We start from the raw sequence: 16,201 nt of genomic DNA on the forward strand, positions 1-16,201 counted from the left end.
TGTTTAAACTCTTACAAGGCATGTAGCTCTGTTGCTTTTTGGCTGGGGTGGGACTAACTCTCTCTGTTTCACAGCCGTCTGGATCTCGACACCACTGAAAGTGCTGTCAAGGAGTTAGAGGTAGGAGATGAAGCAGGTCCACGGGAGCTTAGCTGAACGTTAGGCCGAGCAAATCTTTTGTTTGTTATGGGACGGAGGACGTTTTGTCAAATGCAGCATTTCAAGTGCGAGTAATGGGGAACTTCTCTGGAGAGTACGAGGGTGAAAAAAAGGACGTAAATGAAAAATGTCATCAACAGGCAGCATTAGCGTAAGCGAGTAATGCTTTTATCAGAAATACTTCAAAGAAGCTACTGACTGTTGAAATTGGACAAATGAAAACTGCTATTTGTGGAGCTAGTTGCACTCCGTGCTTTGCTGGTTCCTGTTCAGATTCGTTCTGCAGTAGCACTTTCCCGTGGTTTCGCTCTTGGCCCCAGACCTGACCACTGCTTTGAACGTCTCAGGCTTGACTAGCTGTCAGACCCTCCTAGTTTTTCAGGAGCTGTGGCAGTACTGGTGAGCTAGCTTGATAGCAGCTAATCTAACGCTCAATTGCACGTGCTTTCCTCATAGCTGTGGAAGCCAGGGGACGTTCTTTTAATGACGCCATTACTTTGTGGCCAAGCTTGGTGACAGCTGATGAGTTCTGTTGTTGTCATCTTCTTCCTGAGACAGAAGAAAGCCCCTGCCATTCCCGAGGAAATGAGACCAATATACTGCCTGCTTAAAAATGCTCCTGTTAGTTAAGTTTAAACAAATCTTCAGAGTACAGTAGTAGCATTGTAAATATTATTGAAGAAAATGTGCTGATCTTAACTGATATAGAAAATTATTGGTTAATTATTTTTTCTTTTTCACTTTCGAAAATACTGAAAGGTGTTCCTAGAAAAAGTTTCCCATTTATAAAGCAGGAGTTTGTTGGGGCTGAATTACAGTTCCTTTGTAACTGAATTGGGTCAATATTCCGAAAAAGGGGAATATGTTTATTTTTGAAACAGGTCAATACTGCACGTGTTGTGCTGGCAAGGAGGAGGCTTCTTAAATGTAGAACTTCTTAAATTTAAAAGCACACCTCCACTCTCCGTAGTAATGCTTCCATGTTAATTCAGGGTTAAGATATTCATTCACTTCAATTTCTGTGAATCTGTTAGGGCAGCGTGCTCTAAGGTGATGGGAGGGAGCGGGGGGAAGAAGGAGAGGAGGAAAAGCAAAATATCTGGAACCTGCTCTTCCATGACTCCTGCAAGCTGTAATTTTTTTTTTCCCAAGCCTGAAAACTGTACTTGACAGTGGAATTGTGGCTATTTGTTAATATTCTTCCTTCCTTTCTTGTTTTGGTCTCTCCAGGAAGCAATTCGAGTAATCCTTGGAAATCTTGATGATTTACATCCATTTTCTACAGACCACTTCACTATCTTTCTGCGTACCCTTTCTTTCCTACTTGTAAAAGAAAAGGTCCAATGACTTGTATCTGTTGGGCATTGCTTAATTCGACATTCCTGCCTAGTAGTGCGCAGATCGTTAGCTGGAGTACGACTCCTTTGAGCTTTGCAGTTTTACACTAGCTGAAGATCCTCCTCAGTTGTTGCCTTCACCAGAGAACTGATGTATGTAAAAAGAATGTTTTGCAGTGTTTTCAGATGGACACCCCTGCGTTCCAAATCTGATTTAGCCAGAGAAAATGAACGTGTATATATAAAGTCCCAGGAAGCCCACGTAATGCAATTGCAAGGAAAGCTAGTGCGTTTTTTCAAAAGGTTAATAAAACGTAAAGCGCTCCTTACAGGCGCAGCAGCGTTGGCCCACTGGCAGAGAAGACCGCAGTAGTTTTCTTGTAAGGTACATTAGGATTAAATATTGTAGTTGCTGTAGTGTAAAAGGTTAAGAAGAAGTTACTCTCCTGAGGCTGTTGTTGCAGAGAAAAGTAAGTTAGTTGAAGGAGAAGCCTTTTCAGTCCTAAGGTGTGTCAGTTTGTGAATCGGATCAGGCCCTTTGGCATCATCACCTCCTGTGATTCCGAGTGCTCGGGAGTAATGAACACCCACGTGTTTCCGCCTCCAAGGCATTCCCTTCCAGTCTCGGCAGACTGTGTTATTGCCACCCCTGGTCCTAGCAGGCAAGAATGAGATCATCCTCTTTCTCTGTCAGAAGCTGGTAGGTATGAGAGCAACTTATTCCTGTTACTGCCAGGAAGAGAAAGTAGCCCAGAGCATCGTCAGACAGGAGGCACCCAAACAAACGAAGCCTCGTTGTTGGTTTGCTTCGCTAAAGCGCAGCCAGTTTTGCCTGCGTGCTTGAGGAGGGTTTGATTCACGAGCTTGTATTTCTAGAACTGGGAAGTCCATCCACCTGCTCAGCCAGCACCGGGCTCTGCGGAGAACTGCAAGCTCAGAGGCCTGGTGTGATGAGTTGTCCTGCAATCTGTGTGTCGGGCTCCTCGCTGTAGCATACCTCTTAGTTAATCACCAGCTGTGGGAGTCCTTGAAGCCAAACGCAAACGAACAATTTCATCCCTTAAAGGAACTGATTGTGTCAGCGTTTCATCTAAGCAAATCTTGGGCTCCATCTCTGGTCCTCAGGATGTTAGTTTCTGCTAGCAAATGGAGTAAAAGTATTCATGTTACCTGTTTCTTCCTGAGATCAGAGGCACGTAAGGAGACTGCTGCCTGGCGTCACCCATTCTTGCATGCATGAGCTCGTAGGTGTGCGAAGCGCACCCCCAGGAAGGAACGTCTGTATCTGTGGCATTTGTCATGTCAATTATCTTTTGTCCTCCCATTTTGAACTGTGAAGTGAATGTAATGATGCTACTCCTGTGAATCCTAGTCCTTTTCAGTTTTAAAAATAATTTTTAAAAGAATTACTCTTTAGTTAGGAAAGCTGATGAGGTTTTATTCACAGGGTTGGGAGCGCCTGGCATGTTGTTTTTTGCAGGAAGATGTCAGGACTGAAGCCAGATACAGTTAAGGAAACACAATGCTATTAATACAAGCAACTGATGGGAGAGTGTCACCTGGATGAGTGTTTCTTGTAATGTGTTACGAGCGTTTTGTCACCAAGTTCACACTGACAGATTGTAAGGTGCTCCCTTCTGCATATACATTCAGCGTGGTATGACTTTTGAAGCTTTACAAGAGGACTCCTGCTCCTTTGAAATGTTAGTGCTATGTTCTTAAGTCTTATCGTTGTTCTCAGATGTGAGTAAATGGGAGAGAGTATCGAAGATGAGATTCAAACATGAGAATGTCCACCTTGTGCCTTATCCCTGCAATTGCACAATGTATCTAGAACTCGGCTCTTTTCAGCACGACGTATCTTGTGGGAAGTCACTATGGTTATGTTTGGATAATGTCTGGAAACATCTACGATCTATGTCTTGCTTTTCCCTTTCCCTTCCTCCACTGTGTCTTTGAATTAGAGGGAGCAAAACTGCGTGCAGTATGGCTGTACCATGGATTTGAAATAGAGCATAGCAATGTGTTCTCTTTTGTCCTGTATTGCTTTTTGAAAATGTCTGGAATTTCTCTTTGCCTTTTCACCCACTGCTGACTCTTCAGCTAGTATTTTTATGAAGCAATGCCCAGTGGCTCCCAGCCTTCATTCTTGAATGTCAGTAGCTGGGCTGGAGCCAGCACATATATATATGGAACACGTGTTTTTCTTCCTTGTGCTTGACTACATTTGTTGATGCTGAATTTCACACTCTTTGTTTCTGTTTTCCTAAAGAAAGAATGCATTTGTTTTTCTAAATATTGATAGTAATAATGGTAATAATGTCTTTTGTATAATTAGCAAATGTTGTCACCTCCCTCGTGTCTCATTTTCCAGGTTTTCTGTGAATTCCCTGAAGAGCCTCAGGCCCCAGCTGAGACCTCTGTGGGACTCTGCATTGAACCTCCTCTGTTGTGAAAACTGAGGTTTTTTTCTTACTGTTTCCTGTTCTGATTATTGGTCCCTGGGAAAGGCTGCTGCTGGTCTTTCTTGTGAGCGCTTAGTAGATATTCTGGTCTCCCTTATCAAATGGACAAGTAGTCCAAAGCAATTGTCCCCATCCCACTGGCATGTGTTATTCACAGCCAGGAATTCTGAAAGAGCTGTATTTGCAGTTCTTCAGTTTCAAGATATCATATGGAAGTCCAGCATTGTTTCTAAGTCATTTATCTTGTTCTCAGGACGTGCGGTGCAATGCAAAAATGTACTATAAAGTTGGTTAAAGAAAGTGCAGTCACCAAATATTCACCAGATTTTATAATACCTCTGTTACAGGTAAAGAAGTAAACAAGGGCAGTGATGAGCTTGTAAGTTGTGTGTGTGGTTCTGTTTTGTGTGTTGTTGTGTTTTTTTTTTTTAAAACAGTGATATTGCATGTAGTCTGGAGAAGCAGAAGATATATCTAGGCAATGCTGTAGTTGTCCTGTTTCTGGGTGTCAGTCAGGCAGTGTAAGGTGGGAGTGAATTCTCACCCAGAACCATCCAAGTTGAGGGAAACCTTCCTGTCAATTCCAGTGGACTTTGAATGAAGTCCTGCCTGAGGACGCGAGAGCCGTGCTGGCTTCAGTTAAATGTGTTTTCGGCAAGTCTGAGCTGAGCTGTCAAATGGTTTCTTCGCTGTGAGAGTCTGTATGAGGTCAATATTGCTGAATAATGAAGTAGTTTCCTAAGTGCTGTATGTGTCGAAAACAACCAAGTTAAGCTTCTTTGGAAAGTAGTTGTTTAGTGAGATCTCAGGGTGGGTATGTTTTCAATACAGGTAAGTGTCTGAAGACGGAGGGAATTAGTGAAGGTGTCCTGTCCAAATTCCCCCCGAGGAAATCCCGCTCTCTCTGCTAGCATTATGTTCCTGCTAATTATGTTCCTAGGCCCTCCTCTAAAAATGGAGCAAGTAGGATGTCCTGGGAAGCAGTAGTTCTTGTTTAAAGCTGTTGAGCATAATTCTCTGGATGGCCTCTCAGTGCTTACCTTCTGTTTGAATAAGGCAGCTAATCTTTTATTCCTGAGACATTTTTTGGTTTTTTTTGTTGTATAAGCCTGGACAACGTTGCAAAACACGGATGTATATTAAGTCTGACTTTTGTTCTAAGATAGAAAAGTCAAAATCAAATTTTATCAATACCAAGTTTGCAATGTTTTGAAGGTCAAGAGAAGAAAAGAAGTGTCAGAAAGTGCTGCAGTGGAAGAAACAGTGAAGGGGAGAAGAGCGGAAGCCGGAGCGGAGGCCTCATGCCCACAGTCAGGTATGGGCAGGTCAGTTGACTACAAAATACTCTTCCGGGGCACATATCGATGTTTTTGATGTCTCTTGCACCTTCCTCGTATTTCATTCCTGTGTAACCCTTTGGCCCATTTGTCGTCTTCCTTCTCTTCCATAGGTGACAGAATCTAAGCAACATTGCCCACGTTTGGGGAAAAGTTGTCATGTGCTTTCAGGTTCCCATGCCGTTAACTACAGCTCTTCCCCTCTCACTCCTTTGTGTTAATGTTACCTGCAGAATCACAGCAGGATGAGAACTGGGCAGCTCAACAAAGCGGTGCACTGGCTTGCACACCTGAGGCAGGGATGACAAGGGAGGAACTGGGAAGAGTTTTCTAGCTGCCTCCCAGCCTGCTCCTCTGAGTTGGCTGATGACTGCTGCCTCTCGGCTCGAGGCAGAGATCTCTGTCTGTGGCTTTCACAGAACCATTGAGGTTTTCGGGACCTTTGATATCATCGAGTCCAAGCCCTCCTGCTCAAGCAGGGTCACCCAGAGCAGGTTGCCCAGGACGTGTCCCCTCAGGTTTTGAGTGGGCTACAAGGGTGGAGACACCACAACTTCTGTAGGCAACTGGTTGCAGTGCTCGACCACAGTTGCTGTCAGAAAGTTTTTTCTTGTGTTCAGCTTTAATTTCATGTTTTGTGGTTTGTGCCCTTTGCCTCTTGTCCTGCCAGAAGGTGCTGCTGAGGTGAGCCCGGTTCCCTCTTCTTCATTCACTTCCATGAGGTGTACATTGATAAGAGCCCCCTGAGCCTTCTCCAGGCTGAACAGTCCCAGCTCTCCCAGCCTCTCCGCATATGAAGAGTGCTCCAGTCCCTTCATCCTCTTTGTGGCCTTTTGCAGGGCTCACCCCAGTGAGTGCCAGTCTTGTCCTGGGGAGCCCAGTCTGGATGGAGCACACAGACTGGCCTCAGCAGCCCTGAGCAGAGGGGAAATGCTCCCCCCCAGGCCTTGCTTTCTCGTTCAGTGCTGTCTGTAGGTACATGCATAAATTTGCATGTCTGAGCAGCCTCTCAGGCTGTTGTTGCTGGAAGCAGAGCCTAGGGCAGGCCTAGGGCGGCAGGCTCTTATGGTGGCCTTCATGCCCTCTTGGCCAGGTTCTGCGAGCCCTCCCCTGGGACGGGACGATTTGTCTCTTCTCCTCCTTTCCTACCATGGTTGTCTTTAGCCCTCCTTCCCTCTTCCCTCTCTCTCTATCCCCAAGAGTTTCCAGTGTTTCCTCTTCCCTCTGGTGTCTTCTCTAGCCACGATTGCTCAAATGGCAGGCAGAGGACGTGCCGAGGGTGTGTGGTATGGTGTCCCCTCACATCTCATTTCTCCGCTCTGTAGTTCGATGTGTCACTTGTTCAGCTGCTGCTGCTGCTCATTAAATATAATGAGCAGGAGCTCATATAATAAATTAAATATAATTGGCAGGAGCAGTTACAGGGTCGTGGATCTTGGACCAAGATCCTCAAAACCCCCTAGCTATGCGAGGTTTCCCTGCCGCACGTGCACTGCCTTTGTGTCCTGACGCTCTGTTTCTCCAGGAATGTCGGTATTTGCGTGGGGAGTTTCAAGGACCTGCCTGTGGACGCGACGGCCCCTACACGCCTGACGTGTTCCTCTGGTGCTGCATCCTCTTCTTCGCCACCTTTGCCCTGTCAAGCTTCTTGAAGAAGTTTAAAACCAGCCACTACTTTCCAACCAGAGTAAGTAGAAGATGGTGGCCAGCGTCCATCTCCACACTCGTTTCCCAAAATGGCTTTCCCGGAGCACTAAGCAGTATTTGCCCCCCCTTGGTCAAGCTGGGAAACGTTGGCCTTGCAGGCCAAGCTCTCCAAGAGCTTGGATGTCCCGCACTCATTTCCATGAGTGCAAAATCATCGTAGCATTTCCCACCTGCCCCAGACTGAACATTTTTGGGGTTTGATTTTTTTTAATTTTTTTTTTTTTCCTCCTCAGGTAGTAGGAAGTCAGGTTTCCCAAAGTTTTGGGGTTTGGGGTTTTTTTTCCTTACCTCCTGTGCATTATGTGCTCGAGCGGAAAGTAGAGTCAAATGAGGAGCTTCCTTTTGAGGACTAAAGGATGCCTCAGTGCCTTGTTGCCATTGTAGCTGTGAGTGTAGCTGTAGTGGCAGGCATCTGTTTTCTTATTTTTAATGTTATTATTATTATTTTTAGGTTTTGACTTAAACCAACCCTTGTCCGCCTAATTAAGCTTTTTTTATTGTCTGACACCAGATCTCACAGGGACAAACACAGCAACAGTATCTAAGCAAGGGATCAGGCTGCACGTGCTCAGAGGGGTGGTGGGATTTGGTTAACCAGCCTTAATGTTGTGGATGTCTGCAACTCTTGCATCTCACGTTACGGCCCTGTTTGCCATGCCCCTTTCACCTCTGGTTCCTTGCCCCAGGTACGGTCCACAGTGAGCGACTTTGCTGTTTTCCTCACCATCGTCATCATGGTGCTCCTTGACTTTGTGGTTGGGATCCCATCGCCGAAGCTCCAGGTCCCCCATGCGTTCAAGGTAATGGGGTGTTTTGGCAGGTGGGGGTGCCACAAGGTGATGCCGGGGCAGGGCAGGGCTGAGTCTGGAGGAGATGCTGGTGGTGTGACCATCTCCTCTTCCACCTCCAAGTGCCTTGCTTCCTCCTGGAAAGGAGAAGATGGCCCCAAAACTAGATGCCTACAGGAGAAGTATCTAGAGGTGCTTGCAAAGAGGAGACTGGCACTGCTGAAGCCCACGGGAGAGGGGGACATGAAGCCAGGGCTGGGAGGTGCTCTGACACAGGGAGGGAGGGGAAAATGAAAGCCAGTGGAGTGCCTGGGCTGGGAGACGATGCTGATGTGTGGGCTTTGTTGCAGCCTACCAGAGACGACCGCGGGTGGTTCATCAACCCCATAGGACCCAACCCTTGGTGGACGGTGTTGGCTGCGCTCGTCCCAGCTCTGCTCTGCACCATCTTGATATTCATGGACCAGCAGATCAGTGCCGTTATTGTGAACAGGAAGGAGCACAAGCTGAAGGTAAGGGCCTGTGAGAGATGACGCCAGCCCCAGCCCCTTCTGGGCCGCAGGTCTGGGGAGAAGCTCTTATTCCCGATGCTTTCTGAAGGCATTGGTTTGGGACAAGGTCAGGCTGCGTGGCAGGGTGCTCTCCTGGATTAACGATGATGCAGGGAGCAAGTGACAGGGCAGTTCAGATGAGCAACCTTTTGGAGGAGCAAATTAATCTTGGAGCAATATAGAAGCGCATTTTTGTTTTAAAATGGCAGCAGCAGCAGGTGCGGGGAATGAATTGTTTTGATGCGCTGCCAGGGATAACTCAGAGTCACACCTTCCTTGCAAGTGGTAGAATTTTCTTTGTGAGTGAAAAAAATGGTTTGGTGGTTTTGGGTTGTGGGGTTCTTTTTTTGGAGAAGTATGTATCGCACAAGCTCCCCATATCCCTTGTGTCTGAACTCCTGCCAGATTTTCACGCCAGGTGCTTGTGCAAAGCCTGCATACACCCTTACTCGTTTCCATTTCTTGTTTTAAATTCTGAAGAAGTTGACTTGTGCTCGAGCAGGGTTTGAGTCTGACTTGCAACGTTCTCCTTGCTCTTGTGCTATGGGATGCTCTGTTTCTTGTTTTCCTGCCTGCAGAAAGGATGCGGGTACCACCTGGACCTTTTCATGGTGGCCGTGATGCTCGGGGTGTGCTCTGTGATGGGGCTGCCCTGGTTTGTGGCTGCGACCGTCCTGTCCATCACCCACGTGAATAGCCTCAAAGTAGAGTCTGACTGCTCAGCTCCAGGAGAACAACCCAAGTTTCTGGGGATACGAGAGCAGAGAGTCACTGGCTTGCTGATCTTTGTGCTCATGGGCTGCTCCTTCTTCTTCACTTCCGTGTTAAAGGTGAGAGGAAAATGCAAACCACCCAACAACCGCGAGCTTGTTGGAGGTTACCGAAAAACAGTCCCCTCTCTGCAGGCCTGAGTAGTTAGTTGTGGAGCGGAGGAGGAGGAGGTGATCCCAACCCTTGGGGCTTGACCCACGGTGGGAACCAGCCTCCGTTAGGCTTTGCAGCCCTTCAGGCCCCCGTTTGGTGTGCTCGAGGCGAGCGAGCAACGCAACTGTTTGAATTTTCGGGTGCCTTTCAGGCCCGCCCATGTTTATGGGTTACAGTTGAGCATATTCAGACCAGCACGTCTGCTCTCTTTCAAACAGGCAGCCCTTTACTGGCTGCAATTTGCTCCCCAAACGCCCCGGAGCAGCCGTTCCCAGGAGCTAAACAGACTGAGGTCATCCCCGTGGGCTTCCTTGCACGTTCCTCCCACAAAGTAATCTCATCTCTAGGCTAAAAGGAGGCCTGTGGCCTTTGCCTGTTGCCCCAAGAATAGGCAGAAGTGTTTTTCTACCGCCACAGAATGCGGCATAGGGTAGCACGGGTGAAATCGCCTATTTTCCTCCAACCTTTCTGGAAAATAGGATTATTCTGAGGAGAGGTAACTCCCAAGTTCAGCCTAAAGCAGAGCCTTAGCTCACTCGTGCGCACAAAATCTTTAATGGTTAAAATCTGACCCATCTCTAAGCCTGAACGGAAGCTGGAAAGCTTCAAGCAATTTTAGGCAGTGCCTGTGGAAGAGGGTGGTAATACTGAAAATGCAATATAGAAAAAGAAACGATTGCATTCTTTTCTTTTTTTTTCTTTTTCCCCCCAGTTTATACCAATGCCTGTGCTTTATGGCGTCTTTCTCTACATGGGTGTGTCGTCGCTCAGAGGAATTCAGGTACGGACTCTTTTACAGCGTGCAGCATGTCGGCTCCCTGGTATTTTGTCTCCGTAGCAGCAGGGAAAAAAGCAGTGGCATGGGAAGAACTTCTCGCAGAGCAAGCAATGAAACTCTTTTGTGTAAGAAAAAGATTGGTGGAGGCACAGGAGGTATATAGGGCTGGGAGGACCAGGCAAGTTCAGCGCTCTCTGTTTCAGGGTTTAGGGCAGGTCAGTGTTTGGTTACGTGAAAGCGGGGGAATTCAGTGCAAAGGGAAGGCAGTTTCTACCACTGGTGGAAATCCTCGCTGGGGGATTCAGTGGGCCAAGAAATGCTAATAATGGAATGGCATGGAATAGTTGCCGTTTGGTGGGCATCTCTCAGGGGCAAGCCGGTTGATAGATGGAGCGAAGGGAAAACGGGTGCTGCTCCCAGGAGGAACGCGGTGGGATCCAGGATTTCTGTCGGCAAGCGAGATGCTGCAAACTGCCTCCACGTCTCGAGAGGGCCAGAAACTTGCCGCAGTCCCAAGGTGGCAACCTTTCCCTTTTATTTTGCAGTTCTTTGATCGCTTGAAGCTGTTTTGGATGCCGACGAAACACCAGCCGGATTTCATCTACCTGTGGCACGTGCCCTTGCGAAAGGTGCATTTGTTCACGGTGATCCAGCTGACCTGCCTCGTCCTGCTCTGGACCATCAAGGTGTCCCGTGCCGCCATCATCTTTCCCATGATGGTAAGAGCTGCCGCCGCTCGGCAGCGGGGTGTTTGCAGCGTTGGAGCGAGAGGTGGCATCGTCTCTGAGCTCACCGCATCTTCCCTCTTATTCGTGAAGGTTTTGGCTCTCGTCTTTGTCCGGAAAGCGATGGATTTCTGCTTCTCAAAGCGAGAGCTCGGCTTTCTGGATGACCTTATGCCAGAAAGGAAGAAGAAGTTGGACGATGCCAGAAATGAAGCCGGAGAAGAAGAAGAAGAGGTAAGGCTTGCTGGGTCCTCGGGGCTGGACATCTCCGTCGGGCTGTGAGATTGCCTGTTTCTCTTACAGCTTGTCTGGAAACGTTGGGGGAAGATCAGCACTGAGTCGAAATAGATCCCAATAGCCTGGATCCCACGTTGTAACCTTTGTTTCCTCAAGTAGCAGTGAGCTGAACAGTTGAATACAGGTGTAATTTTTAAAACGAGTTGTTTTTCACAAAGGTCATTATCATTATGATGATTATTATTAGATGGTGATGCTGCTGCTGCTGCTGCTGGCAAGATTTGCTCATAATCGTGTTTTGAACACACAATCCCCCTGCCCCGAAATCTTTGGAGTGAACGGTTTCTCCCCTGCTGCACTAATACCTATAGCTGCCAAGGGGCAGAAGGGGAGGGCAGACTGCTAAGTTTGTGCTGGGCATTCAGCTTATCTCCACTTTGACCAAAGACAGAGAACGTGATTTGTCCCTTTTTAACATCAGGAGTCCAGGAGGGCGATGGAAGCTGCTGCTGCTGCAAGTTCAGTTCAGCTGAACGTGGGGAAGACCAGTGACGTGGATATCCCAAAGCAAGGCAGTGACAGGTAAAGCCCCACCAAGCGCCAGGACCCCCGGCAAGATTAGCTTGAAGGTGTTTGGCAGAGTTTTCTCCACTTGCCTCTTTGTGGGGCATCCCACAGAAACCAGCAGGCAGCTTGGTGGGAAAATCAAATTCGGGGGCAGGGCTGCAGGAGGTGATCGCAGGGCTCTGACCCCAAGCAGAGTGGCTGCAGCACTCGCGTTTGACCCCCAAAGCTTGCATCATCAGTGCCTTTACGGTAGCTGGAGATCCTCATGCTTACACATGCGGAGTTGCAGGCGTGATCTGTACCAGCAGTGGCTTAGGAACCCGGACCGGGGCTAAACCCCAGCAAGAGCCTTTGCACAGAGCTGTTGCTCTGCGGCTCCCCGGCTTGCCTCCCAAAACTCCTCATCCAGCAAAACCTCCCACGCTTATGCGGAGCTTTGATTCTCGGGGCTCCGCTGTTCCTCTTGCTGATGCTAATGCCCTTGGTGGCATCAGTTCCCATAATCACGGATTGCTATGTAAAATATTTATTGCAGGACTGATCTTTCTGAGATTATTACCCTGGATGAAGTGTCACAAACGACCGTATGGAAGGCTCTCACTTTGAAGACAGAAACCCTTTGAATCCAGGGAGGAAAAAGGTAAAGGATTGCACGTGAACGTGACCGTGCTCCTCTGCAAGCGACGGCGCACGCCTATGCTTTTCCCACGCTTTGGCCGGCAAGGCTGAGCAAACGGCCTGTCCCTGGGAACAGGCAGTGAGGACCGTGGCATGCAAACCAGCTCCTCTCTGCTGGGGTGGTCCCCCGAACAGGGCTGAATCAGCAGCAGCTGGCAGGTCTTCCACTGATGATGCTCTCCCTCTTTTTCTCTTCCCTTCGCCTTTCCCCACTCCCGCTTTTCACGTTTAGGAATCTTGACTTTGAAGGAGAGGAGTGAGAGCGTGACTTGGGGATGTGCCAACGGAGACGGAGGGAGAAAGCGCTTTGTTTCAGTTGGAGGATTCCCATTAAAGCCATGCAGACGTTTTCAGTTATCCTTGGTGTGCTTCAGGCATTCAGTATCTCTAGACCAGCAAGCTGAGGTGAACGTCACAGTCAATGGGAGTTTGGTGGTGTTAAGTCTGCGTGCGTACGTGCGTGTGGGGGTGTGGGTTTGTAGTGGTAGAGGGACTGCTACTGCTTTATCATTCAGTGCTGCTCTTTTAATACCTAATTCCTCTTCTTTTTTTTTTTCTCTTTTTTCCAAATGTAAACTGGGAACGTCCAAAATAATTTTCTGTTATATTTGATGCATTCTCCACTTTCTTCTTCATCACGACCGGGTTTTTGTTCTGGTTTGGGGTCCTGGCTTTAATTCACTCTTATGTCTCTTACTGGTACGAGAGGGATGCCCTCTGTGGCAGGGCAGCATAGAGAGCGTCTGAGCAGTTGGCCTAAGGTGAAAGAAAAGCATTTGCTCCCTGCGCTCCAGTTTTACCTCTCTTGGTTTGGTTTGGTTTCTTTTTTTTTTTTGCTTTGGCTCTGCCATCAGCCTGGAAGCTGCAAAATGCAGAACTGCCACCTTCTTGTCCCCGGGCTGTAAACTGCATCTAAGGGAGCACTTCGGGTATTTGATTTTGAATACACCGTATGGTCACAGGAGCGGCCAGATGAGACCTGGGGCTCTGTGTCCCTGGGCTGCCCCCTCTGTTGTTCCTCCACTTCCCTTCTGTATTGGGTCTGGCTGAGTTGGAGTTCCTTTACCCCACAGCAGCCCTCGTAGTGCTGTGCTCTGTACTGGTAGCTAGAAAGCTGTTGATAACACAGCAGTGTTTTGGCCATGGCTGAGCAGTGCTGGCACAGCATCGAGGCTGTCTCTCTAACATTCCCCCCCTCCCCAGTAGGCGGGGGGTGGGCAAGATCTTGGGAGGCGAGGTAGCCAGGAAGAAGGCGTACAGGCAGCAAGAAGAGGCATCTAGGTAGCAAGTAAATCTTAGGTCCCTTCAGACGCTGGGGACCCTGCGTTCATGCAGCATTGGGCAGACCCCAGATGGATTTTCCCTTGGCACACTGTACAGATCCTGCCTGTGGAGAAGTTCCTCCTTTTGGTCATTCACGGTGTTATACAACTTTTCTTAGAAGAAAACAACTCTATGCGTAAAGGATGTTCACGCGCGGACTTCTTGCTGTACTTTAGATAACGGCAGGGCCGCGCAGGTGGCGTAATCGCTGGTACCAAGCAGGAGCTGCCTGGAGGCTCCTCTGTTACAGTCAACCAGCTCCGTTTATCCTGCGGCCAAGGGACATGTGTAGGGACACAGCCTGAAGGCCACGCTGTAGGTACAGCGCGGCACAGACCTGCACCCGCTCAGGTTAACTGTTAGGTGGATCCCTAAGTCCTGGAGGTACAGTGATCTCCCAGTCAGGATCTCTGCACCAGGCTGTTAAACTGCACGGTAACTCGGGAAGCAGAGAAGGTCCAGATCTGGAGGGGATGGTTAAGCACAGGGCCTCACGTTGAACCACCTCCTCTAAGCTTGTCCTGTGCTTACAGGGTTCTCGAGCCTCTCAGGCATCTCCCAGACTGGCCGGTTACTCCCAGCTCCCTCGTTCCTGCCTTCCCCTGCCTGCCTGCCTGCCCCACCTTGGCCCCTGCAGCAGCACTCAGCTGAGCACCCTCCGTTGCTCCTGGGGAAAGAGCGTCCTCCTTGCTCTCCGTGGCGTTCCCCCAGCACACGGTGCTGTAGCAAGGACAAGGCAGTCAGAGACAGACACAGCCTGTTGAGCAGAGCGTCCTGCACGCAGTGCTTCCGATAGAGCAGCTCAGGAGCAAGGAGGTGAGCTGGGTGTGCTGCCTCTCACAAAGAGCATTTTACATCGGCGACCTTCCCCGCTGGACCCTCTGCAGCCTCTCTTTTTCCCGGCGTTGTAGGTGTTAAGTTGTGTGGTTAAAGGTTCATCTCCACAAACACAGAGGAGGACAAAGGAGCAATGGCAGGCAGGGGAACCCCAGTGACCTAGGCAGAGGCAAGGGAGCACCCTGCTGTGGCTTTTGCCAGGGCTGTCGCAGGAGAGGGATCGCCCACATTGCCTGGGTATGAGGCTCACCAGACAAGTATTGAGTCTCCCTTGCTCAGCTCACAGACCGACGGGGGGGATGCGCTTCTGTGGCCATGCCCTGCCTCTGAAGCCCGGCCGTAGACAAAAAACTGGCTCAAACTGTGAAGGTTACCAGGCAAGACGTGACGGGGTGCACGTGTGTGGCAAGGTCTGTGCGTGTGAATGTCTGAAACTGAATTCTGAGCTGTCAAGCAGAAGCCTGCTTCTTGCTACACGCAGCCAGCGTGGGCTGGTTGTAAATTTGGGTAACACCTGGAATAAGCAAAAGTGGCATGTCCCGAATCCTACAGTTAATACAGAGCTAGGAGCCAGAAGCCTTAATTCGGAGGCTGATCAGGCCTCGTACTGCTCACATAGACAACTTAGATTGGGAAAAGTGGGGGCGTGGGGTTCCAGAAAGAAGAGGTGGTGGCAAAAAGAAGGGTTCCCAGCAAGAAGAAGGGATCTTGAAGAGAAGAAAGGGACCCAGGAAGGAAAAGGTGAAGATCCTGGCTGGAGGAAATATCCTGGAAGTGGCGGAAGATCTTGGAGACCAGAGAGCCGCGTGGAGACAAGTGCCAGGGGATGCCCAGGGACCTTGACCAGCACCCTGCGAAACTGGTAACGGCGAGCAGCTGCACAGCAGGAACCAAGGTGACGTTCTGCCTGACCTTCCCGGGCCTGCAGTAGCCTCCCTGCTGGGAAGGGGAGTTGGATCAAGCAACTGCAGGATTCAATAGGAATGCATTTCACGAAGGTAAAGAGGACACAGCAGTGGCTTGGAAACGCTGGTTGGTTTAATGGTAAAACTGGAATTATTCTGTGAACTGTGCATTCCTTTTAATATGGACTTAATTTAAAATAGCTGCTTTGAAGTTGTTCTGACTTCACCTTAATCGACACCTGCAATCTTCATCATCTTATCTTCTCCAACAGCGACACCACACCCTGCCCCTCCCCACCCCCTGCAAAAAAAACCCAAACCCAACCCAGGAAAAGAAGGACTTCAAGGGCAAGCTAGGCAGCAAAGTTGTGCGAGATTGGTCAAACTGCTCAAAGTTTGCAGAGAGATTGGAGCTTGCAATTCAGATGTGCGTCGCTCAGCATGGGGAGGGTGGTACGCACCTTTCACTGGAGTCAGAGGGAAAAACAGGGAGAAGGGAGCTGCAGCGTAAAGAGTAAAGAAGGACACAACATTCTTAGGAAAACTCTCCTTTTTGTTTCCTTTTCCTTGCTCCTTCGCTTCCAGAACTCCGTGGTCGCAGTTTGTGCTGCCTCACCTCCAGCACAGCGTGCAGAATGAAACGACTGTCACAGAATTCGTCCTCCTGGGGTTCTGCAGCACCCCAGCCCTGCAGCGCTGCCTCTTTGGCCTTTTCTCTGCCCTCTGCTCTGCCACTCTGATGGGAAACGCACTTGTCTTTCTGCTTATCTGCCTGGACTACTGCCTCCACAGCCCCATGTACTTCTTCCTCTGCCACCTCTCCATCGGGAACATCTGCTATGCCTCCAGCAATGTCCCCCGTATGCTAAGGAGCCTCCTTGGA

General features: G+C 49.1%; 1 protein-coding gene across 1 annotated transcript; it reads left to right on the forward strand.

Annotated features, from left to right (window-relative positions):
* The first annotated feature begins 233 nt into the window (after nt 1-233).
* On the forward strand, nt 234-9,309 carry LOC138684180 (electroneutral sodium bicarbonate exchanger 1-like). The gene is made up of 5 exons (XM_069777888.1): nt 234-275; nt 6,830-6,985; nt 7,692-7,805; nt 8,144-8,305; nt 8,923-9,309. The coding sequence occupies exons 1-5, from the start codon at nt 234-236 to the stop codon at nt 9,253-9,255; spliced, it is 807 nt and encodes a 268-aa protein (XP_069633989.1). The 3' UTR covers nt 9,256-9,309.
* The last annotated feature ends 6,892 nt before the right edge of the window (nt 9,310-16,201 follow it).

This window comes from Haliaeetus albicilla, unplaced genomic scaffold, assembly GCF_947461875.1.
Source record: "Haliaeetus albicilla unplaced genomic scaffold, bHalAlb1.1 scaffold_38, whole genome shotgun sequence".
Classification (NCBI taxonomy): domain Eukaryota; kingdom Metazoa; phylum Chordata; class Aves; order Accipitriformes; family Accipitridae; genus Haliaeetus; species Haliaeetus albicilla.

What these genes read in the sequence shown, in the direction of transcription:
- LOC138684180 (XM_069777888.1), top strand. Translation starts at nt 234, where the DNA reads ATGGGGAACTTCTCTGGAGAGTACGAGGGTGAAAAAAAGGAC. An exon ending in ACGAGGGTGAAAAAAAGGAC is followed by an intron (nt 276 to 6,829) that starts GTAAATGAAAAA and finishes CTCCAGGAATGT; the next exon opens with CGGTATTTGCGTGGGGAGTT. An exon ending in GGAAGGAGCACAAGCTGAAG is followed by an intron (nt 8,306 to 8,922) that starts GTAAGGGCCTGT and finishes TCCTGCCTGCAG; the next exon opens with AAAGGATGCGGGTACCACCT.